The sequence below is a fragment of the Cyprinus carpio genome, chromosome B25, assembly GCF_018340385.1.
Source record: "Cyprinus carpio isolate SPL01 chromosome B25, ASM1834038v1, whole genome shotgun sequence".
NCBI classification, from domain to species: domain Eukaryota; kingdom Metazoa; phylum Chordata; class Actinopteri; order Cypriniformes; family Cyprinidae; genus Cyprinus; species Cyprinus carpio.
Genome location: NC_056621.1, coordinates 22,538,159 through 22,562,884, shown reverse-complemented (window position 1 = coordinate 22,562,884; position 24,726 = coordinate 22,538,159). Strand labels below are relative to the sequence as shown.

The 24,726-nt window shown below is 37.5% G+C and overlaps 1 long non-coding RNA gene, 1 pseudogene and 2 gene segments (V, D, J or C); 2 read left to right on the top strand and 2 right to left on the bottom strand.

Moving 5' to 3' along the window:
• The window catches only part of LOC109089733, a 300,753-nt gene that overhangs the window by 237,103 nt on the left and 38,924 nt on the right, over nt 1-24,726 (top strand).
• Nucleotides 1-24,726, bottom strand: part of LOC109056326 — a 134,023-nt pseudogene that overhangs the window by 94,126 nt on the left and 15,171 nt on the right.
• LOC122142352 lies at nt 20,054-21,362 on the top strand. Its single transcript, XR_006158559.1, has 2 exons — nt 20,054-20,309; nt 21,228-21,362. It is a non-coding gene; the product is annotated as an uncharacterized LOC122142352 (long non-coding RNA).
• LOC122142351 lies at nt 23,890-24,511 on the bottom strand. The segment is given in 2 exon segments: nt 23,890-24,243; nt 24,371-24,511. Coding segments are annotated over 2 exon segments (375 nt in total).

Below are 24,726 nucleotides of genomic sequence, written 5' to 3'. Positions count from 1 at the left end.
TTCCTTTGGCAGAAGTAGTCGATTCTGCAGTTATTGGTGTGACTGTTCACCGAGGTCCTACATCAATGTACTTATTGTGTTCATATTTTATTGCAAAGCACTTCTGCTGCTATTGAGGTGGGAAACATGTAAGGTTAGGGACATTACATTAATTTAAATGTAAGTACATAGTAGTTAAGGCCACCAAATATAAAGTGTGATGAAAAAAAACATTGATCAAAGAGTGTTGTACGTCCATCTACTGTATAGTTGAGTGTACAATTATAATCCACCTAAGGTATTTTATTAAAAAATTAATAAAATAATTAATTAAATTTGGAATTAAATTTGTAACTTGTTTGTGATCCTCTCATCAGCAGCTGCAGTGTCTCTCAGCTGTATCAGTGCAGTCACTGTGACTCTGACTGACGGAGGTTTTTGTACGACTCTTTATCACTGTGTGAACACCCAGCTACCACTGATCTTGTTTACACTCATACAGTAATAATCTCCTGTATCTTCAGTCTGGACTCCACTGATGGTCAGAGAGAAATCATTTCGGGGTTTTTTGTAACTGAATCTAGATGGAGTTCCAGACTGTGGTCAGCTTGTGTAATATATGAGGAGTTTAGGAGCTTCTCCAGGTTTCTGCTGATACCAAGACACACAGTAACTACAGCTAGAAAGTGTCTGACTGGTTTTACAGCCGATAGTAACAGTTTCTCCTTGACTCATGGATTTTATTGCTGGATTCTGAGTCACTGTCATTTGTCCCCAGATCTCTGAAATAAGACATTTTAGTTGTTTAGTGAATATTTTGATAAAATATTATTATTATAATATATCATACCAGTCCCACAGTATATGAAAAGTTTTAGTATAGTTTGTGATTTATTATAAGATATTTACCCTGAATGCAGAGCGTCAGAGTCCAGATGAGGATGATGATGTTGTTCATTGTTGTTGTTGTGTCTTGTGTGATGATGAAGATTGTGTTCTGTTCTGCTCTCAGTCATGAAGTGTTAAACTCACAGCACTATAAACACTCTCATGCAAAGTGTCTCTGTATGTAAATGCTCTTCATACACAGAACAGGCAGCTGTCAGTCTCAGATCTGTTCATGTTCTACAAAACAATAACATTTTGAATACTATGATGATAATGAGCTTCATAAATCAGACAGACACTCTCTACAGTGAGTGTTTAATTATTTTACTGGCTTAATAAAAAACTAATAATATTAAAGATCATCTGCTTTCTAAACATATTTAAGAGTTAAATGTTCAGATCTTGAGGTGTTTAATGATGGTCTGGTGGTTTTGTTCAAAGATATATTAGACTAATATTAATCTGATTAATATTTACAGAAGTCAAAATAAAGGCACAGCTGATTAATATTTACAGAAGTCAAAATAAAGGCACAGATGAATGAAATTTTATTTATATTTAATCAAATTTCAGTTAGATAAAACAATAAAACAATATTTTATCTTTATGTCTTTGACTCATTTTTTGTCTTTTTGAATTTGTCACAAGCTTCATTTTTAAAATGAAAGTATGATCGAATCCTAAATGAGGTAGGATTCATCATAAAAGTGAGGAACAAATTGGGGTTTTCAAAGACAAATGATGAGAAATGATGTGAAAATATTTTTATCTGTTCATAAGAGCATTAGTACAAATTTGTACACATATATATACCATCAAAATAATTCAACATTTATAAAATTGTTAAGGTTATAATAATAATAATAATAATAAAGTAAAAATAGACAGTCACAATATTCATTAATATTATGCTTTATGAAAATTATATCACAGGTATTAATGACTTCCTGAATATGAACACATCTGGATTTTCTTGTTAATGGTGATGCGTGCTGTACTTCTTCTGAATCATAAAATCATATTTCTGAACATTCTGTAGGTTGATGTGTTTGATTCAATCATATTGTGCTTGTATTTAAAATGAACTGAGATTTATAAAGATTAATGCATTTAGAAAAAAAAAAAAAATTGTGTGTATTTTTTATTTATTTATTTTTTGGTTTTATAAATCACTCGTAGAGAAATTTCAGAAAATTATATGCACGTTATTATAAATGAGGCCCCAGAACTCAAGCTCATATTTTATAATCAAATGTCACTCAGTGAACCATGAAAATACCTGCAGATGAAGGAAATTATGAATCTATTCTGTGTAGTCAGATTCTGAAGCTCAAACACTGAAACAGATCACTATTGGTTCTCTGTGTGTTGACTCTGTGTAGTTTTACTGTCTCATGAAGCTCCTGTGAGGACGCTGAACATCTGCTGATGGAGCTGCTCTATTCTGAGAGGAACACAATCACTCAAATATGAGTTTGACTGTTTGACTCTTTATTCTCTGAAATGAGTCTAATGGAGACTAATGGAGAGATGAGGTTTGTTCACACTGAGACTCTCAGCAGTCATACTGACCTTCTGAATGATTGAATCAACTGTTGATCTGTGGATGATTCATCATGAAAATCAGATGAGAGAATCAGATGAGCCAGACAATAAGTTACTGGTGAGACTTGATCACGAGTCAGTGAGTCTGTTATAATAATGTGCTTGTTCAGGACTGATGTAAAACTTAATTGGAGTAAGATTAAACACAGAGCTAGAATCAAATTGAAACTAAATTAAGGGTGTTCACATTTGTAGTTCGGTTCGTTTGGTTCATCCGAAAAAGGCAAATGTTACATTTGGTTCTGGACCGCTTAGTGTTCACATTGGTACTTCTGAAAGCAAACTTAAAGATACTGAACCTAAAGGCATAGTGATACATTCAAAACCTGATTGGTTGGGTTAAATGACATTTCACACTGCAAAACTCAGTCTCTGTGTCACAGCAGACAGGTCAGAAATCGAGAGAAACATGGTCAGGAACAATACTCTAGTTTTTGGCATTCAGGTGATGACTGATCGGTGTTAACAGGCCCACATGGGTCCAGAAAACATTCCTCACAACATTACACTAGCAGCAGCAGCCTGGCCTGTCAGCCCAAGGATGTCATCATTGCCAAAATCTGACCCTCCCATATGTGTGAAGAGGCAGAAATTAATCAGAAACATCAGATCACACTGTGTGAAAGAGTGTGTAATAAACAATAATGAATGTTTCAAACAACAGCATGCTACACTGCAGCAAACTCACTTCAGTGAGTCCAGTCCACATCACCAAATAAATGCACTTTTTCATTATTATTTCATTTTATTTTATTTGCATTTTTATCAAAACAATTTTTTAACTTAAGATTTGTTAACTTTTGATTGGTTTACAAAATGAAAATAAAAAGAGATGTTTAACATTGCTGATGAAATTACAGGAGACATACTGTACTTGTAACATTGGAAATAGAAAATCAAGTAAATTGCAGGAATACAGTATTTCAGTGATTGCAGTCCACATCACCAAATAAATGCACTTTTTTATTTATTATATATTAATCTTTATGGCTTTGATTCCTCAAAATGAACCAAGAAAACACCTGCAAATGGAATAAATTCTAAAAGAGTGTCCAGCTAAAACATCTCAAATCGGTAATGATCTTGCGAACATGTATGATTTAAGTTTTTTATTTTTATTTTTTCAATAAATTTGTATGACAGCCATTTATCATTAATCTATATTGTTATTTTTTTTGTTTTGATTTTTTTTTCTTGCATTTCAAAATATATATATATGCAGGAGGAGCAAACAACAGACAATGAAGTATATTCCCAGTCATCCAGCTCTGGCTTCCTGTTTCACAAAAATATAAAGAGGAGGGAAAACAAAGCCCAAATTCCCTTAATCATCCATCACAATGAGAAAAACCAAAGAATATATTTATGATGTGCAGCAAAAGATAATTGAGCTTCACAAATTGGCGAAGTGGCTTTAAGAAAAGAGCTAGAGCAGTGATAATTCCCATTTCCACCATCAGAGCAATAATTAAGAATTTCCAACCAACAGAAAATGGTACAAAACTGCCTGGAAGAGGACGTGTATCTATATCGTCCTAATGTGTGGAGAGAAGGAGAGTTTGAGTAGCTAAAGACTCTCCAAGGATCACAGCTGGAGAATTGCTGAAAATAGATGAGTCTCTGGTTCAGAAAAACTTTTTAAAAAATTGTCAAACAGAACCTACATCAACATGTTGTTTGGGAGGGTTAAAAAATTCTCCTCGCTCATTCAAAAACAAACTAAAGCATATTCAATTATCAGCCATGACTGGAACTTTAAATGGGAATGGCTTCTATGATCAGATGAAACTAAAAAATGAGCTTTTTAGCAGCAAACACTCAAGATGGGTTTAGTGAACACAAAGAAAAAAAAAGTACCCCATGTGTACAATGAAATATACTTCTGTATTTTTGATGTTGTGGGCCTATATTTCTGCTGGAGGTCCTGGACATCTTGTTTAGATACATGGCATCATGGATTCTATCAAATACCAACAGATTAAAAATCAGTAAGTGACTGACTCTGTTAGAAATCTTATAATGGGCCATGTTTGAATCTTCCAACTGTACAATAACCCAAACACAAACCTCAAAAACAACAGAAATGGGTCACTGAGCACAAAACAAGTTTCTGCTATAGCCATTCCAGTCCTCTGACCTGAACCCTACTGAAACTGAGATGGGTGATTTGAAGAGGAGAAGCACCATCATGGAGTTGGGAATCTAAAGGGTCTGGAGAGATTCTGGATGAAGGAATGGTCTCTGATCTCTTGTCAGGTGTTCTCCAACCTCATCAGGCATTATAGGAGAACATTTAGACCTGTTAAACTGGCAAATGGAGGTTTCAAAAAGTATTGAATAAATTAATTGTGGCCAATGTGTATTAGAGAAAAACATTTATTTCATAATGATATTTCCCCCCATTTTAAATTCTTATCCAATGAAAGGATACATTTTTGTGAATATTTTAAATGAAAGACCAAAAGGATTAACAATGCAGATGAATTTTCACAGCCCTTTTTGATCATATTTACCAAGGGGGGCAATATTTTTGGCCACAACTGTAGTTATTCATTTATTTCTTTATTAAAAATTTAATAGAACTGGTTATGTTTTGACAGAAAACACTTAAAAAACACTTTTTTTCCATACATGTATGTATGTTAGTTGTTTGGTAAAAAAAGTAAAAATAAAATAAAAATATATATATTTCCACACTTGAATAAAATGACATTTTGAGCAATTTATTTAATTTTGACATACCAAGTTAAATTTCATTCACATTTCTCAAATCTTCATGTAGGAAAGCAGCAGCAGGCTGCAGAGGTTTGTCTTCCACATGTGGCGTCATTATTAATACGAGCGAATGAGACACGGCACCGATTTCTACCTGCTTCAGTCCAACTCCACTTATGTGACCAGCTGGTCTGCTGTGCAGAGTCTGGTCATCATCACCGCTGGATACCTGCAGCTCTACTGCCTCAAGAGACTCTTTAACACCAAACCAGCAGAGGGAGACAAGCCCCGCTGTTAACATCAACACCAAACCTGTCTCTTTCTTCATAATACAGCCATACAGGGGTCTTTTGAATACTTTTATGAACCAAGAATGAATTTAAATTAAAAGCAAATTATTTCAGCCTTTTATTTGGTTATTTGAATATCATATTAAAACTGACTTCCTCATGATTTTTTTTCTTGCTTTTCAAATGCTTCTTTGAAAGTGAAAAGTGAAAGTGACTTTTGGGAAGACTTTCAATGTTAAAATATAAAATTCATTTACATTTTACATTTAATCATTTAGCAGACGCTTTTATCCAAAGTGACTTACAAATGAGAACAATAGAAGCAATCAGACCAACGAGAGAACAACAACAGTATACAAGTGCCATGACAAGTCTCAGTTCATTCATTATAATAATAACTATTACAATACATTATAATATATAATATTTCCACCATTCCCAGTAAAACATTTATCAAATTGAAAAACAAAGGTAAATATAACTTGTGAGCAGAATATCTTCGAGTTATTTCCAATCAAGCTATAATTTTAATGTTCTATGACACGCAGAAGGAGATGTTATGCAGATCTCATTTCGTGTAATTCAGGATTGAAAGGACACGAGGACTCTGGCTGCTGTTTCACTGCATGCTGTAAGTATCGTCAGATTTCATTGGATTGTTTAATGGTGGAACATTTTGAATGATGAATTAAATACATCAATGGTGAAGCTATGAGTGTGTAACACATTAAAGATCCAGAAAGACTCATAAATCAGTACAAGACTTAAACATATTTTAACTAAATGAGACTGTTATAAGAAATAACCTCCATCAGCAGCTGCAGTGTCTCTCAGCTGTATCAGTGCAGTCACTGTGACTCTGACTGACGGAGGTTTTTGTACGACTCTTTATCACTGTGTGAACACATCTTTACTGTTGATATAGTGGTAACTCTGACAGTAATAATCTCCTGTATCTTCAGTCTGGACTCCACTGATGGTGAGAGTGAAATCTTTTCCAGTATTTGCTGTTCCACTGCCACTGAATCTAGATGGAGTTCCTGACTGGAGGGTCTTTATGTAATAAATGAGGAGTTTAGGAGCTTCTCCAGGTTTCTGCTGATACCAGGCTAAGTTGCTATAGTATATCCCTACATCTATGTTACACTCTATTGTAGCTGTTTGACCCTGTTGGACAGTTTTAACTTTAGGTTGAGTCAGAGTGACTCCGCTGGAGGCTGAAGAAGAGAAAAGAAAGTCAGTTTGTTAGTAAATCACCTTTATAGCAGAATATTGGTATACTGATTAAAAAAACAACAACAATAGCAAATTCATATCAAAAAGTAATATCACCTTGAATAAAAGCTGCAATGTCCAGATGAGGATGATGATGTTGTTCATTGTTGTTGTTGTGTCTTGTGTGATGATGAAGATTGTGTTCTGTTCTGCTCTCAGTCATGAAGTGTTAAACTCACAGCACTATAAACACTCTCAGAGCACTGAAGCATGTGCTGACGATGCAAAGAAGTGGGCAGGATTTACAACAGCTTTATTTTAAGGAGATATTGTTACAACTGTTACATGTACTTTAACAACAACAACAACAACAACAGTAAATTATGCATAATTTTGAGTAATTAAACCAACACCCCAATCAAATCCTTACAGTAAGTATATAGTAATTAATATTATTCAGGTATTATGTAATTACACTTCAACAACATCACCTTTAAATAAAGTATAGCATATAAAAATAAGAACTTTACACTGAATCCAGCATTCTTTTTAGAATCACCCTCTTCAGAAATATTTCTGACCCATGATTAATTTATTATATTTATATTATATCGTATGATATTCACGAGGGAGGACCACCATTATGTAGAATGAACAGGGCCGCTGCTGTCCAAATGGGGTGCCCTAAGCAGGATTGTATTGTTGTGCCCCCCCTCAAATATTATGGAAGAAAAAAAAAACATCTACTATAGGGGTCAAAATATGACTTTATTAATAGAGTTGTCTAATTAATTTTATAGTCTCAAGCATTCAGAAATCATACAAAAGAAAATTAAGTAGTTTTGTAAGGGTTGTGATGTCCACATGTTTCTGTTGAAGAAATTATAGAGGCTGTGTCATCATATAGCAAAAAGCTGGCCAAAAATGAAAGATTAAGTGAATATTTGACTTAAATGTTTGGCCAACAAGGATTTGATCCTCCTGTAAGTGTAACAGCAGCAACAACCAGGCCTTTGGCTCCCTTTGCAGGCATTTGTAATAACATGTAATGTACATAAATTGTTTATTTTTTATTAGCCTACATTATGTATTTTAACAGCCTTATTAACCAGTCATTATTGCCTCATTGTTTTTATATAATGCATTTTAAGTCATTTTAAAGGCTATTGTTGGCTTAGGTCTGTTTTTTTTATAACCACACAAAAAAATCTGAAAATTGTATCTTAATACTTCTTTGTAAATTATTATTTGAAGTAACAAAAACATGGTTAATTTGCGGAAAAGAATGATAGGTTTTGGTGTTATTCGTTTTAAAACCATGGCTAATTTTTGTAAAGGAACATGGAAACTCAGAGAGAATATTAGATGTGTTGGTGATGGTGAAATTATTTCCGACATTAAACACGTTATTAACATCAACAGCCAAAAACGTTTCACAGGATTATGAATGTGCCTGGAAGTTATGCACGGGCTTCGTTTTCATCTTTTCTTTCTTTCTTTCCTTTTTTTTTTTTTTTTTTTTTTTTTTTTCTCTGCGGCGGATTGCTGATGTCTTTTCACTGGCATAGATGTCCATCCATCAGTTATGATCATTGGCATTCAGCAGCAAACACGAGGCGCAAGCGGTCGCGAGCGCGGATGGGGGAATGGCGCGTCAAGTGTTTTTTTTTTTTTTTTTTTGAGCAGCTGGGATGGTGCCCCCCCTGGGAGTTGGTGCCCTACGCAGACTGCGTACTCTGCGTATAGGCAGCGGCGGTACTGAGAATGAAGCAGCTATTTCTAAATCTCTGATTTAAGTCTTCATCTCATTACTGTACTTTACACCATTTTTGTTGCGAGTGAGTGTTTTCAAGTCAAGGGTGGGAATAAGAAGAATACAACACTTTATGAAACATTATAAGCAAGATGAATTACACGTTGACACAATGATAAATTGATTTCAACTGAATAACTTTAAAACAAGATTGCACAGTTAATATAGATTAATGTCAAATATCAATATTAATTAAGTGGTGAGTCAGTGTCATGTTGCCTTGTGAGACAGAAATACATTTTTACATTTTAAAAAAGATTTTGTGTGAAGGAGTTTTTACATTTGAAAATCATTTTTCAAAACCTATATTATTTAGAGTTGTTGTCAGGCGAAGTGTTTCTCTCTCTGCTGGAGTTTGTGTTCACTCGAGTGGAATAGAGGTTTTTGTACGAGTGTTTCATGAGATTGTATCACTGTGGTACACATTCGGTGGAGGAACTAAACTGCTGCTCGGTAAGTCTCTATTAATATCTGTTTTACAGATTTATTATTTGTATTGCGTACAATTATTATAATTACTGTTTATGTATATATGTATTTTTTTTTTTTTATTATTGAACCAGATTTTTTTTCTACCAATAATATTTTGGTAACAATAATGTTTCTTTTGTTAATATTAGTTAAATACATTAGTTACTGTGGACTAACAATGAAAAATTATTGTAAAGCATTTATTAATCTCAGACTATCGCATATTAATTATTTACTAATACAGTATTAAAATCCAAAGTTTTATCTGCTAATATTAATTAATGGACCTGAGTTAATATGAACTAACGATGAACAGTTGAACCTTTAATAATCAATATTAACTAAGATTAATAAATACTGTAACAAATGTATTGCTCATCGTTAGTTAATATTAAATAACGCATAAATTAATGTTAACTTATGAACCTTGTTACAAAGTGTTACACATTTTATAAATATAGTTTTACAGTAAATATTTAATCTAAAATATTGTGACATTTAGATATTCAGAATAACTGAATTATTCACTTTTTCATAATGTGGCTCACTCTTGATTTTATCATTTATCACATATATATATTATACATAAAAAAGAGATTTAAAATAAAAAGAAAAATATTATAAAAAGGAAATGGAGCTACTTTCTATAGATCAATCAATGATTTTTAATCTCTTTTGCTCATGTTGTGCTTATAATTCAGTGCATTTTAATACAAGCACAGTTTATACAAAAAAAAAAAAAAAAAAAAAACCCTGTTAATTAATTTTTAATTCTAGTGATATCATTTGTAGTCACACAATCTCTGTTTGAAATTGAGTCAAACATCTCACTTAACTAAAATACAAAGACATAATTTAGGGATATAAATCTACTGGGATTAAAGCAGTAAATATCTTAATATGTTTTGTTTTATTTGTGAGATTTCATTGAAATGTATGTAGTGTTTGTGTTTTCTCTGTGTTTGTGAATGTGTTGTGTTTGTCTCCTGCAGCTGGTCCCACAGTGAAGCCCTCAGTGTCTCTGCTGCTGCCCTCTTCTCTGCAGATCTCTGGAGACTCAGCCGCACTGCTCTGCCTGCTCAACTCTTACTCTCCACAGGGGGCGCTGGTGAGCTGGACACTGGACGGCTCAGAGGTCACCGAGGGGGTTGTGACCAGCGCAGAGAGCGAGCAGGATGGCCGCTACAGCCGCAGTAGTGTCCTGACCCTCAGCAAAGCACGCTGGGAAGCGGGAGAGCTGTACGTCTGCAGAGTAACACATGATGGAGCTCCTCATGAGGCCTTGTTCCACAAGAGTCGCTGTTAGTCGCTCGCAGTGCTGATGTTTCTCCAGTGAGCGCTGCTCTCTCCTGAAGATGAGTGTATCTGAGTGTCCTGTGTCAGGCAGGATTCACATGAGTCTAGTGCTGCAGCTGTAGTCATTTACAACTCAATACTGAAAGAGAGCTCTAGTGTCAAAGCACTGGCTGATCTTTCAATCTGCTGTGTTTGCTGCAACATTCAATAAAGCTTCTCAACAAACTCCATTTGTGTCTGACAACATCATTCAACTAACAGATGAAGATGCATGTAGTGTTTGTCCAGGTGCTTTTCAGAAGCTCGATCAGTAGCAGTAAATCTAGTCAAATAAAGTTCTTGGGGGTTGAACATGGTCTCTGGAGACAGAGCTGCTCTATTCTGAGAGGATCACAATCAACTCCACCCTGACAATGCAAATGGGATTTTCAGCCCACACTCCCAGAGTCACTGTTTGATTGGTTACATGATCTGAACTGAAACACACCAGTTTCACTTCTGCTGTAGTCCTGCAGCCCAGATGCAAAGGAAATATATTTAAATTGTGCTTTTTTGGACATACTTAGCATATTTAAATTATGCTATGCTAAATGCATATTAAATGTATTATTTTGAAACAATAAATATATTAAGCATATTTTGGCTTTAACTATTATGTACTTACATTCAAAATTAATAATTTGATACAATGCACTTATTGTGTTCACACGTTTTTACATTGCACTTATATAAACAAACAAACAAACAAACAAACAAACAAAACCTGCATGTAGTTATTTTTAATTTTAATTTTTGTAAATACATTTATAGTTTACACGGTGGACCCTTACACCTAAACCCACCCTTGAATCTGCTCATACTGCCAAACCTGTCCCTAACAGTCATATCCCACCTCAATAGAAGCAAAAGTGTTTTTCAATACAAATTTCAATACAAATTATTTATTTATTTATTTATTTAAGTATATAGTAGTTAAGGCCACCAAGTATGAAGTGGGACCAAATATTATTTTAATACTTAATTTTAATTTGATTCAATAACATGTCAAGTAACAAAAACATTTCATTTTTCAGTATTCAAAATGGTATTAAATGTCTAAAAATCATTCAAAATAAATGATTAAACATAAACATAAAATGCTAGAATACATTAAAAAAGTAAAGCAGCATATATAATATCTTGACTAAAATACATAATAAATGAAAGATCAGTGAAATGCTATGGCAGACCTCTTTTTATCCATTTGTAGAACATTTCATTCATTACCTGTATTACTGAAAATAACACTATGAATATAACAACATTGAATATATAAGCATCAAAAAAAGTTACTGAAATACAAAATGCAGAAGTGAACAGCATATTTACAAGCCGAAGCCTACAAATGACTGAACCAAACAAAGAAACAGAAGAGTATAAATGTCACATTTTCATCTTCAAGTGGACTGTCACTTCTTTGAGTGTGACTTGTATTTTCAGCAGCTGAAGGCTTGCCGTTCAGACACTGTAGTATTTAAAGACTGCTTTATCACATGCACAGCCTCTGCTTCACATCAGGGTCCTGATCACCCTGTCGGGGTTTATTCTGAGATAACAACTGGCTGGATGTACATTATCCTTTACTTATCAGTTTGAGTCCGACTGAGAAGCAGAGGATATTATTGAAGAGGATAGCATTAAACTGCCAGAATTTTAAAAGATGAAATGTCCTTTTGAATTGACCTTTCGTCTTTGTAACTTTGTAGATATTGTTTATGCTCTAACAGCAACATTACACACTAACTAACGTTAAAAAAGTGAAATCGCAATCAACCAACCCTTTAAAAGATCAACTAAGCATATATTTATTAGCATGCTTTTTTAGAAATATATTAAAATGCAGTTTAATATATTTTAATGCACTTCAAATAAGCATTTTTTGGATGCAAATGTACAAATGTACTTTGAGTACATTCTACAGGTTATTTTCCACCTTGGAGCACACAATGTGAGTAAAATCATAAAAATCTATGATCACAAATACAGAACAAATCGTTCTGACAGTAATTGTGTGAGAATGTAAATCTTTCTGTGGGTCAAATGGAAAGCATCACGTCCAGACAGCAGAAGTGACTGAATGCAGTCTGTTCAGTTTGATTGACAGCAATCATAAATTACACCTAAAACATGATGATCATATTAAAAACACTGACTCATTCTCTTCAGAAATACAATATTTCTATTAACAGAAATTATATTGGGTTATTAGTGTTTGTTCACTGATCAGTGTTGTGTGTGTTTGTGTTGATCAGTGTTGTGTGTGTTTGTGTTGATCAGTGTTGTGTGTGTTTGTGTTGATCAGTGTTGTGTGTGATTGTGTTGTAGAGCAGCTGCAGTGTCTCTCAGCTGTATCAGTGCAGTCACTGTGACTCTGACTGACGGACTCTTAGTGTCCAGATGAGGATGATGATGTTGTTCATTGTTGTTGTTGTGTCTTGTGTGATGATGAAGATTGTGTTCTGTTCTGCTCTCAGTCATGAAGTGTTAAACTCACAGCACTATAAACACTCTCAGAGCACTGAAGCATGTGCTGACAATGCAAATGGAACCCTCTCTGTATAAATAATTTATCGGAAGACTGTAGATCATACCACTGATCAGCGGTGAATATGCTAAACATTAAACACGGACTAACTTACTGATATATTCATTAACATTTTAAAAAGACAATTAATTGGTCTCAAAATCTGAAAATTGTAGAGATTCATTTATTGCCTATTAGTAATTATTTCTTTGTAAAAAATGCCTATTTACATGTAACATTGTGCTTTTTGTGAAATAGCAGCTATAAATAATACTGTATATGAAGAACATATGAAATAAAATGTATCAGTTTATGTTGAAATAAATTTAACTGCACATCACACTATCCATCCTTGATTCACTTACATTCCCTGGAATAAAAACCAGTGTCATGATCCGGTCTGTAAACTTCTGTTCACTCACCACCAGAGGTCACCTGCTCTTCACATGGACTTTCACACTACACTGACTGTTACACATCACCCTGGACTACATTTCCCATGCTCCATTGCTCTAATCATAAGCTCACCTGAAACCAGTCACACACAGCTGCTATCAATAAAACACACTATATAAATTAGTCTCACGCCACCATTCGGCGCTAAATATTGTTTAGCCTAGCTACCTTACCAAGCACTTCCTAGTTTCCCGTTTCCCATTTCCCAGTCTTGTTCCTTGCCTCGTTGCCTTGATCTTTTGCCTGTTTTTGGATTTTTCTCTATTGTCTTGCTGTTTGGACTCTGTTTGCCCCTGCCTGGACTATTGTTTGTGTACTCGGATTACCCCTCTTGTCAAGCCCTTTGGATATTGTTCGCCGATCGACGACCCACGCATGCTCTCAGAATACTCTTGTGTCTTGGCCTCAACATACCTGTTTGCCATTGTTTGACCCTGCTTGTGTTTGACTATGTTTCTAAATAAAAGCCTGTACATGGATCTGCACCCCTCACATCTCATCGGCTCCCACGTTACAATCAGCACCGTCTCGGTTACATATGGTAACCCTCGCTCCCTGAAGGAGGGAACGGAGACGTGACATTGAGAGTGACCGACTGAAAGAGAGCTGTAAACAATCTCCATACTATGGAAGTCAGTAGCCGCATTTCCACTGTCGGGCCAGTGCGAGCCAGCGCTTAAAACGGGCCGGGCGGGGCTAATAGCCTCGGGCCAGTAGCACGAGGCCAGAATAGCGCAGCGTTTCCACAGTCGGGCCAGGAGCTCCGCTGCGCGTCACTAAAACCCGCCCTTTACACGCCTCTCGATGTTTTACTATAAGTGATACATTGAGCATAATGAATCAATTTATCAGGACTCAAAATTAATTACACAGAAATAAATGTATTACTATTTTATTTATTTATTTTTTAACGCTTATGAAAATAGCCTGCTTATTCAGTCGAGACTGTTTCTGTTTATTTGTAGCCACAGTAGCCTATATACGTCACATTTGGAATGAATGATAATAACTCTATTTTTATAAAAGCTCCCGAACAAAAATCATTATTATATTTTGATGACATGCTACGCGGAGCTAAACTCTCGAGACGAGACTTATGACAGATAAAATATGTTACTAAATAAATACACAATTGTGATAGAGAATAAGAAGCTGATGTCTGATTTCTTCAAGTGGTTGCATTTACCATTTACCGTTTATTATGGTAATTTTATAATGTTTAGCGTGCATAGTCTTTTACACTCTCCAGACGCGAAGAAACTCCGCCTTTGTTCATAGCCACTCCTCAAGCCCAGTCTGGCCCGCTTTGGCCCAAGGTTTTCGGCGGGCCAAAAAATCCCTGGCCGCAGGCCTGAATGAAGCCCTGATGAGGCACAATCAAGCCCCAGAAGTGACAGTGGCACGCACTAGCACGCCCGCTTTAAGCCCGACAGTGGAAACGCGGCTAGTGTATGTATGGTTGTGGAAATGCTTATAGTTGCCTTCTTTTACATTTACATTTACATTTAGTCATTTAGCAGATGCTTTTATCTTTATCTTTATCATTATTATTTATTTTATCTTTATTTTTTAATATGCAAGTGCTATAACAAGTCTTAGTTAGCTTAACGCAGTATACGTAGCAAGGTTTTTTTCAGTTATATAATAAATACAAAGAAAACAGATAGAATAGAAAAATGATTAGAGCAGGCTAGTGTTAGAGGACTTTTTTTGCTTTTGTTAATTGTATAATAAATAAAAAGAAAACAAATAGATAGAATACAAAAAGATTTTAGAAAAGCTAGTGTTAGTGGCTAAATACTACTCAGATTGAATTTGGAAGGTCATTCCACCAGGAGCAAACATTCGATTTAAAAGTCTGTGAAAGTGATTTTGTGCCTCTTTGAGATGCACAATAAAGCGATGTTCACTTGTAGAAAACAAGCTTCTAGAGGGCACTTAACTCTGAAGTAATGAATTTAGGTAAAGGGGTGCAGAGCCAGTGGAGGTTTTGCAGGCAAACATTAATGCCTTGAATTTTATGAGAGCAGCTATTCTCTATTGGTAGCCGGTGCAAATTGATAAACAGAGGTGTGACGTGCATTCTTTTCAGCTTGTTAAAGATTAATCTTGCAGCAAAATTCTGGATTAGCTGTTAAGGTTTGATAAAAGTGGCTGGAAGACCTGCCAAGGGAGCATTGCAACAGTCCAACCTGGACAGAACAAGAGCTTGAACAGGGAGATGTGAAGCATGTTCTGAAAAAAAGGGGCTGATCTTCTTGATGTTGGATAAAGCAAATCTGCAGATCCGAGCAGATTTTTTTTATTTTGTGTTCAAGAGAAGAAAGAAACAGGTATATAGGTTTGGATCAACTTGAGGGTGAGTAAATAAAGACATAATTTTATTTTTGGGTAACTTATGGCTTTAAGGACTGAGTATACTGCTGGTTCCCTTTCAGTCGGTCACTCTCGACGTCACGATGGTGACCGACGAATCGGGATATCGCTTTGATAGACCAATCTACTTTGAGTGTAAACGAGCCAATGCACATTGGCATGCAATTATTGCATCCAGCTGCTGCTGATCACAGCGTAAGTATAATAAGGCAGCAGGTGCTATGCATATCAGCTTTTTGCTTCGGAGCCGCGTTAGTATCATTCTGCTCAAACTGTGCCTAGCTGTGAACGACGAGTTCAGCACGCTCTTGTAAGCTTAGTGTGTTGGTGAGATGGCGCTTCAGCTGTGGTCGTTCCTGAGTGGAGTGGGTTGCTGGCTGCCGTCGTTACCTGGCAATGGGTGATGGTCACGATCGCTGCCTAACGTGTCTGGGCATCAAGCACGCTGAGGTGGCCTTTGTGGATGAGTCATGTTCCCACTGTGGGAAGATCACCATCTCGGAGCTGTGAACCAGGCTCCGCTACCTTCAGGGGGCGGACCCCCCATTGCCACGATCTGGGGCTTGTTCTGGTGGCCAACAGATGAGAACCACTTCAAGCAGTAGCGCGGGCGGTTTGAGGATGTAGCAGTGGTAGCAAACCCCGCAGGGATCCAACCCTCTGGGGACCATCACTCCTCTTGCACCTCCGATCCAGTGGAGCAACCCACGGAACGCGCTGGGCCCTCTTCAAAGAGCGTACCAGCGGTATCCAGTGGGCCTCCCCCCGACCAGATGTTGATCTCAGCATCGGAGGGAGAGCTGTCCCATGAAGATTCTGCTGCTTGACGTGTTACATATGAGACTGCTCCAGCACTGGCTTTATGGCTGAGTCCCGAGGTGGGTGTGGAAGCGCGGCACTCACTGGGTCCAAGTTACACCGGCCTGTTGCCAAACCCTCACCCCATGGTCAGATCATGCTTTCCTCCGGGCAGGGGTGCCCCATAGCAGATCTCCAGGCATGCCGTGGTTCACACGGATGCCTCCACCACCGGCTGGGGGGCCACGTACAACAGGCATGCAGTCTCAGGGGTTTGGACGGGCCCGCAGCTGCATTGGCACATCAATTGCCTAGATTTGTTAGCAGTGCGCCTTGCCATGAACCATCTCAAAGGTCACTTACGAGGCAAGCACGTGCTTGTCTGAATGGACAACACAGCGAGCGTACATCAACTGACAAGGTGGTCTGCACTCCCGTCGCATGTAGCAAATCGCCCGCCACCACCTCCTTTGGAATTGGAAGGTTCTGAGGTCACTTTGTGCTGTTCACATTCCGGGCCTGCTCAACTGTGCAGCCGATGAGATGTCTCGAGCAATACTCCCAGGAGAATGGAGACTCCATCCCCTGATGGTCCAGCTGATTTGGAGACATTCCGGAGCCACTCAGGTAGACCTGTTTGCTTCTCCAGAGACCTCTCACTGCCAGTTGTTCTACGCAAATATGCATTTCCCCCAGTGAGCCTTCTCGCACAGACACTGCAAAGTCTGGGAGGACGAGGAGTAAGTCTTGCTAGTGGCGCCGTATTGGCCCACTCAGAACTGCTTCCCCAAACTAGTGATCCTCGTGACTGAGGAAGGATCTACTGACTCAGAGACAGGCAACATTTGGCACCTGCATCCAGACCTTTGGAAAATCCATGTCTGGTCCCTGGATGGGACGCAAAGGTTCTAGGTGACCTACCCCAGGAGGTCGTGAACACCATCATTTTGGCAAGAGCACCATCTACGAGACACACTTACGCCTTTAAGTGAAACCTGTTTGTTGAGTGGTGTTCCCCCCGGAGATGCCCGATTGCGTTCGTGCTTTCCTTTCTGCAGCAAGGGCTCCTTCCACCCTCAAAGTCCAGGTTGCCGCTATTGCTGCGTACCATGACCCCGTGAATGGGAAGTCTTTAGGTAAGCATGACCTCATTGTCAGGTTCTTTAGAGGGGCCAGGAGGTTAAATGGGGACCTGACTCTAGTGCTAAAATCACTACAGCAGGGCACATTCGAGCCTTTGCATTCAGTTGAGCTAAAGTTTATTTCATTGAAAACTCTGCTCCTGCTTGCACTGGCCTCTATCAAGAGGGTAGGGGACCTTCATGCATTTTCGGTCAACGATTCGTGCCTAGAGTTTTGGGCCGGCTGACTCCCAGGTAATCCTGAGGCCCCCACTACACCCTTCAAAGACTAAGTGGTGAACCTGCAAGCGCTGCCCCTGGAAGAGACAGACCCAGTCCTGGCTTTGCTCTGTCCCGTCCGAGCATTGAAATGCTACATAAACCGGACACAAAGCTTCAGGACCTCAGACCAGCTCTTTGTCTGTTATGGAGGCCGGCAGAAAGGGAATGCTGTCTCTAAGCAGAGGATGGCCCACTGGATTGTGGATGCCATAACCTTGGCTTATAAGGCACAGGGTCTGCCCTGCCCGTTCAGGTTGCGAGCTCGTGGCGCCTCGCTGACAGATATTTGTAGAGCTGAGGGCTGGGTGACCCCTAACATGTTCGCTAGATTCTATAGCCTTCGTGTAGAGCCGGTATCCTCCTGTGTTCTCACCTCAAATTGGTATGCTACGTAGACTGGACACAAAGCTGTCAGCTTGCTAAAACTGCTCCAGAGTGTCTGTACTGTAGACCCTGTTGAGATCCTCCATCTCCCGGCGCCAGGCCTTCATGATGAATCCGTGAGAACCGTGGAAGGCTGGGTTCCATATTGAGACCTAAGCGGTACTCGTATGTGTATAGTCCACGGTATAGCCTTAGAGCCCATGTTTCCCCCCGGCAGACTTCTGCCTTCCCAAGAGGGTTTTAATCACCTCAAATTTCTCCATATACACCCATGTTTCCCCCCGGCAGACTTCTCCTTCCGAAAACGGGAAGGATGGGGCTTCCGCAGCGACCCTGTTCCAAGCAGAATGGGTACGTTTTCCCAGTGTTATCCAATCCCACCCAGTGAGGTAGTGCTTTGACAATGGTGAGTGGAACTTCTTGTTCCGAGCCCTGGCCTACATCAAATAGGGGTGCAGACGGCTCACATAGGGCACTGGAAAGGGCAGCACCTGGTGCTTTGGTAGGGAATCCCAATTCGTTGGTCACCGACGTGACGTCAAGAGTGACCGACTGAAAGGGAACGTTTTAGTTACATATGGTAACCCTCATTCCCTGAAGGAGGGAAAGGAGATGTCACTTCCCGTCGCCACGGTTGCTGTAATACTGCTGAGCCACCGGGTCACCGGCTCGGCTCCTCAGCGAAAACCTGGAATCCATTGCACCTGCTGCCTTATTATACTCACGCTGTGATCAGTGGCAGCTGGATGCAATAATTGCATGCCAATGTGCATTGGCTCATTAGTTTACACTCAAAGTAGATTGGTCTATTGAAGCGATATCCCAATTTGTCGGTCACTGATGTGACGTCCCCGTTCCCTTATTCAGGGAACGAGGGTTACCATACGCAATCAAGACATTTTGCAGTTTATTCTGACTTCTTGTCCTTGAGCTGCTGACAACTAACATAATATTTTACTTTCAGAGTAATGTTTTTAAACAATTTACTGATAATGACATATTGATTCATTGTAAAATACTTGTTTTGTTTTGTTTTGTTTGTCGTTTGGCTAAATTATGTTTTTATATTGACATCTATCAGTGTGGATGCAACATTTTTATTTTCCAGTGCAGCTGAAGAAATAATGTGTTCATATATTCTAGTCATGCACGATTCATATATCTGTTAATTGAAAGTACACACCCTAAGGAGGGACCAACATTATGCAGAAAAGACTCTTTTTTTTCTAGGTCACTGAAATGATTGGATTGTTCATATCATTAGCGTAGACCGTTTAAAAAAATATATATATTTATAAAAAGCACTAGTTTCATTATTACTAAAATTATATACTACTTTTATCTAAAAATCAGTTTTACTGTATTTAGAGTAACTAAGGGGGAACAAAAATAATGAAGAAAAAAAAGATAAAAAAAATGATTTTATATCCATTGTGTTTTTTCATGTTGAATTAATGTTGACGTCACTATATGGGAAATCTTTTCATGTGGCCTTTTTTTTCCATTTGTATAAAGATCATCAGGACTTATAATTGTGTCAAATGAGTCTAGACTGAAACAATGTCAATCTGAAAAATTCAAAACTACTGATTGATTTGTCTGAAGCTGCAGGTGTTTATGTGAATCATAATGACTGAGCTGTATATGCTGTATATGAAGAACAGAAACATCATTATGATAAACTCCACAACATCATCCATGATAAAAGAGGTCAAAGGTCACATCAGTCACAGATCATCAAATAAATGTCCTTAAAAAAGTGTTAGTCAGTACACAACATGAGAATGAATGAGAAAAATAGGGTACATAAAGTCAGACCGAATCAATATTGTAAATGAGATTAATAAACTCTTTGATTATGATTATTGGCTTGCTTAGTTGGGGACACTTAATTTCTGGCAATATTGTTGACTTTATTGCACAGACACTATTTGAACTGAATTGAGCTGGACGACGACATCACTGAATCAATGATGAACTGACACTGACTTTATTTCAGTTTCATGAGATTGTATCACTGTGGTGGACTTTCGGTGGAGGAACTAAACTGGTGCTCGGTAAGTCTGTCTTTTTAATTCTTCTTTATAAAATTATTATAATTTAGTTAAAAAAAAAAAAAAAAAAAATGTGAAAACCTGTTAAAAAATCTTGTCTAAACACATTTCCATAATGCTACTCACTAAGAGTTCATTAGTTTATCACTGGTTTGTTTTTCCTTCATTCATTTTTACACTGTGTTTATAAATACTTCATATTTTATTATAGATTTTATACATAAAAAAGTGACATTTGAATATAGATGTAGTTACTTTTGTAGCTGATTTTGAATCTCATGTTGTTCTTATAAAGCAGTGTTTTTTTTAATACAAAAAAAAACATTTAAAAAATATATGTACATTTAGAAATGCTGATTTAACTGTTTTCTTATTCTTATTATATAATTTAATTCGAGCTTACAAGATAGCAGATTGAAACTGTTGCTGGAGTTGTTTGAAAAATTGTAAAGAAAAATATAAGAGAATATATCCAATAAAATATTAGATCTTTATGTTTGAAAATAAAAATAACTGAAAGCAGTATTAGTATGTTTCATTTATGATGTTTAATTTAAATGTATATATTGATTGTGTAGTTTGTATATTGTTTAAATATATCAGCTGTAGTGATGTTGAATAAGATGGCACATTTTGAGAAGTGTAAACAAAAGAAAAAAATAAGAGTAGAATATTTAACATAAAATTCCCAACTTTATCTCAGGATATATATATAAAAAAAACTATTGGAATTAAAGCAGTCATGTCAGTCAGTGATGTTGAATAAGATGAATGATGAGATTGTTGTGATTTTGACTGCACTCCTCATGTCTGCTGCTGAAAGTCCTGTTGAAATGCTGTGAATGCTGCAGTGCAGAAGAGTGCTGGAGCTGCAGTGTGTTTTCTCTGTGTTTGTGAATGTGTTGTGTTTGTCTCCTGCAGCTGGTCCCACAGTGAAGCCCTCAGTGTCTCTGCTGCCGCCCTCTTCTCTGCAGATCTCTGGAGACTCAGCCGCACTGCTCTGCCTGCTCAGCTCTTACTCTCCACAGGGGGCGCTGGTGAGCTGGACACTGGACGGCTCAGAGGTCACCGAGGGGGTTGTGACCAGCGCAGAGAGCGAGCAGGACGGCCGCTACAGCCGCAGTAGTGTCCTGACCCTCAGTAAAGCACGCTGGGAAGACGGAGAGCTAACAGAGGAAGATGCATGTAGTGTTTGTCCAGGTGCTCCCGGCATTCATAGTTTAAGTTGGTGTTCAGGTGTTATGGATTAAATTAAATAAATAAATACATACATAAATAAAACAAATAAATAAATAAATAATTTTGAGAGAACCTGGAATGATGAAACAATTTCTAGGACAATGTTTGCTTGATATTTTCTTTCTCATCTGTTGTCTCTCTTACATCAGATCATTTATGACAGTTGACTGATTGTTCCTCTGGTCCCACTTTATATTAGGTGGCATTAACTACTATGTACTTGCATCAATGTAAGGAAATATTAGCTCATTTATTTTGAGAAGAATCGAATCTAAAGATTCGAATTGCTCTAATTGAACTGATTCCAAATTTAATTAGTTTATACTTCATCAACGGTTCGTCCAGCGAACACAGAATTCAGTATATCCTTTCAATTCTGTTTATATTACTTCATGGCTTAATGAGAATACAAACAGAATGATTATTTATAAACTATGAGCTAGGTAGCATAGGATCTGGGCAGAGTTTAATCTTAAAATACACCACACAAGACAATACTTCTTTATAAATGAAACAAGAATTTATTGAGCTACTCTATTACATGGATCTAAAACCTAATGGACATACACATACATACACACACACGTACATACAAACACACACACACAGTTACTGAAGAGGATGATAATAGAATTTGAATGGAGTCCCAGGAGTAAGTTATTCGTTAGATCGCAACAAGAAAATCACAAAAGCAGAGATGTGTCTTATCTTTACTGCTTAAGGTCAATCTGCACTTATTTCAGCAAGGAATGAAGTTTGTTTGTTTTACTTGCATTTGCGCTGAAAAGCGGAGTTGGAGATTTGCTTGTTGCCTCGTCTCAGGGAATCCCCACACCTCGGGTTGGTTGCAGATCTGTCGTTTGGATGACGTCTTTTGGGAAAACCCTCCTGGTGATTGGTTGGTTGACTGGTTACGTAGAGCTTCAGAATTTCTTCGCTGTTTGCAAGACTTCGAAGATTTCTGGCAGTCACGAAGTTTCAACAGAGTGGTTTTGAGTTCTGGATGACAAGAACGCTAGCAGCGTTGGAGTAGTTCAAGCCATGGCGAAGAAGGAAGCGTGCACTGAATTAGTTCAGGCATTGGGGTTTTATCCAAGAGGATTTGGTCCATTCCACGACGCGATCTTCCAATGGGATGCTGTTGCAGAACTTAGACATGCCCCGTACTGTTTCTCTTTGTGCATTGATTAAGCATCCTGTGACATCGTCATGTGAGAGAACTCCATTGTGGAATACCTTATTAAGTGTCATAATATGCACCCAATACAGAATTTGGACATTTCATTAGCTCCAAGTTTAAGCAAATAACATGAGCTTTCGTTCAACACTAAACTTTCCATATCTTATAGACATTTAATAGCACTATCTGCTAAAACCAGTAAAACATTGATTAAATTTCCACCGATTACATTTGAACACATCAAACATATATAAGACATAAAACATATTATTTGTGAATATAATTAAACCTTCAGATTTCTCAATGGTTGTCCTTTTGAGATCATTTATTGAAAAGTTCAGTTTGTAGAAAACTTCACAACCAAGCAGGAAGCAGAGTCATGGGATGGATCTTATATGGATCCTTTGTGTTGAGGTCCATTAATTATTAATGATTCCTGTGGGGCTGCAGGGGTTTCCATACGTTGTGATCATGAGATGCTTCTTGATACACAGGGTCCTTGTATCTTGTGAAAAGAGTTAATGTCGTCAACTCTTTTAATTGGAAAACAACAAGGCTGACAGAAAGCTTACACAGGATGTCGACGTCACATGATTAACTCCTGATTAGTTTTCTGATGAGCGGGCGGAACAAAAGTCCTCTGTTGTGGAATCACGTTGTCACTTCTATTAAATGCAGACATACAACTGAGCATTGTTACTCTTTAGTTAATAATTAATGGAGTTCAGATTGTGCAGATTGGAGGAAATAGGCTCTTTTAATTCCTTTGGCAGAAGTAGCTGATTCTGCAGTTATTGGTGTGACTGTTCACCGAGGTCCTACATCAATGTACTTATTGTGTTCATAATTTATTGCAAAGCACTTCTGCTGCTATTGAGGTGGGATACATGTAAGGTTAGGGACATTACATTAATTTAAATGTAAGTACATAGTAGTTAAGGCCACCAAATATAAAGTGTGATGAAAAAAACATTGATCAAAGAGTGTTGTACGTCCATCTACTGTATAGTTGAGTGTACAATTATAATCCACCTAAATTTTTTTATTAAAAAATTAATAAAATAATAAATTAAATTTGGAATTAAATTTGTAACTTGTTTGTGATCCTCTCATCAGCAGCTGCAGTGTCTCTCAGCTGTATCAGTGCAGTCACTGTGACTCTGACTGACCGAGGTTTTTGTACGACTCTTTATCACTGTGTGAACATCCAGGTACTCATAAAGTAGTGACTCATACAGTAATAATCTCCTGTATCTTCAGTCTGGACTCCACTGATGGTGAGAGAGAAGTCAGTGCCAGATCCACTGCCACTGAATCTAGATGGAGTTCCTGACTGGAGGGTGCATGTGTAATATATGAGGAGTTTAGGAGCTTCTCCAGGTTTCTGCTGATACCAAGACACACAGGTACCACAGCTAGAAAGTGTCTGACTGGTTTTACAGCTGATTGTAACAGTTTCTCCTTGACTGATGGATTTTATCGCTGGATTCTGAGTCACTGTCATTTGTCCCCAGATCTCTGAAATAAGACATTTTAGTTGTTTAGTGAATATTTTGATAAAATATTATTATTCTAATATATCATACTAATCCCACAGTATATGAAAAGTTTTAGTATAGTTTGTGATTTATTATAAGATATTTACCCTGAATGCAGAGCGTCAGAGTCCAGATGAGGATGATGATGTTGTTCATTGTTGTTGTTGTGTCTTGTGTGATGATGAAGATTGTGTTCTGTTCTGCTCTCAGTCATGAAGTGTTAAACTCACAGCACTATAAACACTCTCATGCAAAGTGTCTCGGTATGTAAATGCTCTTCAAACACAGAACAGGCAGCTGTCAGTCTCAGATCTGTTCATGTTCTACAAAACAATAACATTTTGAATACCTATGATGATAATGAGCTTCATAAATCAGACAGACACTCTCTACAGTGAGTGTTTCATTATTTTACTGGCTTAATAAAAAACTAATAATATTAAAGATCATCTGCTTTCTAAAC